This window comes from Dendroctonus ponderosae, unplaced genomic scaffold (assembly GCF_020466585.1).
Source record: "Dendroctonus ponderosae isolate FM_Combo_2020 unplaced genomic scaffold, Dpon_F_20191213v2 Dpon_F_20191213_9, whole genome shotgun sequence".
Classification (NCBI taxonomy): Eukaryota; Metazoa; Arthropoda; class Insecta; order Coleoptera; family Curculionidae; genus Dendroctonus; species Dendroctonus ponderosae.
This window is the reverse complement of record NW_026019116.1, coordinates 6,342,765-6,345,087: the sequence shown is the minus strand read 5'-3', so window position 1 is coordinate 6,345,087 and position 2,323 is coordinate 6,342,765. Positions and strand designations below refer to the sequence as shown.

The window sequence follows — 2,323 nt, the reverse complement described above, 5'->3', positions numbered from 1 at the left end:
CCCCCCAAGACCCCCCCCTGGATCCGCCCTTGATGGAAAGCCAGTTTGTTGTTTCGCCTCTGATGTCACTAATGTACCACGTGGCCTGTGACTTATTGATGTTTCCATTCTAGTTTCCTTACATATGTAGGATTGCCATCAACGAAGCCGCTAGATATGAATGAACTGTTCAAGACGGTTTTATTAATTAGAAATTTCAGGCGGCGCTTTGGGGGCGACTCGAGCAGTTTCAGTTGGGAGAATGGCGAAAACATTCCCTGCAATTTCCCCTCGCGTTCACTGAACTCAGCATCACCCAGTTACCTAATTTTGGCTCCCCCGGTCGGCCGAATGCGGGGTGGGGGCATGCACGGGCCTATGGGGGGCGCATCAGTGATGACGTCAATGAGTTCTCCCCTTAAGATCGTCACCGATTCAACGTGCATCCCGCTTTTAGTTGGCTGCGAAAAGCGTTACTGGGCGGTCGCATTGCAACCTTGGAAGGTTCACTCACCAAATTGGGGTTCTGAGCTGGGTGATGGTGCGGTAGTGGTTGCTCAGATCGGTGACAGGCTACGGTTCCGTCCAAGTACATTGCACAGTCAATCAATCAGCAATTTCACTGAGGGTCTGGTGCTTTTGAGTGGGGGTTTTAGTGGTGGAGGTATTGAAAACACTGTAAGTTGGAGGAACCACAGGCCTCGTCTGACTCCGAATCTGTGCCGGAGGAACCAATGAAAATCCAGACGAACGTGCAGACCCATGGCCCGGTTTAGTAAGTTTGTTGCCCCAATTTCCCCCCAGTGGTTTTTTTGAGTTAGTTGATGGTTGAGGGCATAATGCTGTTTTCTCTTGGTTGCAGTGGCCACTACTTGGTGCGAGTGCGAGCACAGGTGATGTCACGCGACGACTCATCTGGCGGCTGGGTTCCCTTGGGAGGTGGCGGCCTGAGCGAAGTCTCAGTGAGGCGCCGCCCTCGCACTCAGGGCGGCGACCACTCACAAAAACCAAAGCACGACTACCTCATCTACGGCAAGCGGATCAGCGACAATTCGGTAAGCGCCCACCCCCCGATAGTTGAGCCCCTGAATTAAACCGCCCCATGCCGCTCAGGTGGTTCTGAGCTGTACGATAAAAAAGGACTTTGAGTACAACAAGGTGATGCCCACCTTCCATCATTGGCGCACCGGGTCCAAGCGATTTGGACTCACGTTTCAGGCGGCGGCCGATGCCCGAGCTTTCGATAAAGGTGTCCGAACGGCTGTTGAGGACCTTTTGGACGGTAAGTGGCGCTCAGAAGCGGACAGTCTATTGACTTACTTGCTCTATCTGTATTTTTTTATTGCTTCCTCTACTACGGGCTTTCTTCACGGTAAGTACGAGCGGTAGTTAGTCGGGGTTTTAGCATTTAATCGGCCTTAAATATCAAGAACTCAAGTTAAAATGGGGTAAGCGGTGAATTTAAATCATGCGGTTTGTTCATGTTTCTTGATGGTGTGGATCGGTAGTTGATGAACTTAGCGGCAATTTTTCGGGTTTTCCAAGATTTTCTCGCCAAAAACATTCTGCTGCGATTCCATAACAGTTTAGTAGTTTTGCCGTAGGTTCTAGCCTCGACTATACATGGGGGCTGGATACAGTATAGTCGCGGACTCAATTTACGAATTTGGTTTTTGAGCCTTAAGAACAAAGCAGATACGAGGTGAGTCCACGACTATACCGCTGGTACGGGTATTGTAGTCGCGGAATGAGCGCAAAGTTGCGAAGCAAAGTTTGCCAACAATTGCAAAACCCCCGGTTAAAAGAGAGAAAAATTCGCTTAACAATCGCAAACCATACCAATTTTCACCGGTTTGGGCCACCGACAGAAATCGGGACTTTTAGAAGCTTGAGACGAAACCAACTGTGCGGTCATTTCCGCTCCTAGTGGTTAGTGGTGGGATAATTGAGCAAATTAATTGGAAAACCCATAGTGGTCTAGTCACCCTTGCTAACTGAACAAAGGATCTGCCGCATTTTCCTAGAAAAATCGGTTCCCAGGCCTGTTAGAGCTTGTTTACTTGACTGTTAAATTATGACGCATCAGTGCAGTGAACGACTGGCTAATTTCCTGGCGTCTAATTAGCCAGTATTTAACTGATGACTGCTGTTCCATCCCGTCTTAAGCAGGGGCGGATCCAGCTTTAAAGTCAGGGAGGGGAGGGTTTGTCTTCTGTTGTTTATGAAATTAGAAAAATGAACGTCGTTTCGTGCAAGGGTGGCGCAAGATTATTGCAAAATTTCATGTTTTTCGTCCCGTTTTGCATGTTTCTCGGAAGCAAAATGAGCAAGAACGCTCGTTTTT

The 2,323-nt window shown here is 48.8% G+C and overlaps 1 protein-coding gene across 2 annotated transcripts in view; it reads left to right on the top strand.

The window, feature by feature from the left end:
* The window catches only part of LOC109543279 (sprouty-related, EVH1 domain-containing protein 1), an 11,718-nt gene that overhangs the window by 5,940 nt on the left and 3,455 nt on the right, over window positions 1-2,323 (top strand). Inside the window, exons 1-3 of one of the 2 annotated variants that reach the window (XM_048669953.1) lie at window positions 462-754; window positions 842-1,034; window positions 1,093-1,261. In XM_048669953.1, the coding sequence (XP_048525910.1) occupies window positions 714-754; window positions 842-1,034; window positions 1,093-1,261 (403 nt within the window). In that variant the 5' untranslated portion in view covers window positions 462-713. Of the gene's footprint in view, window positions 1-461; window positions 755-841; window positions 1,035-1,092; window positions 1,262-2,323 lie in introns of those variants that run through there. The other variant, XM_019912899.2, reaches the window with a different exon arrangement.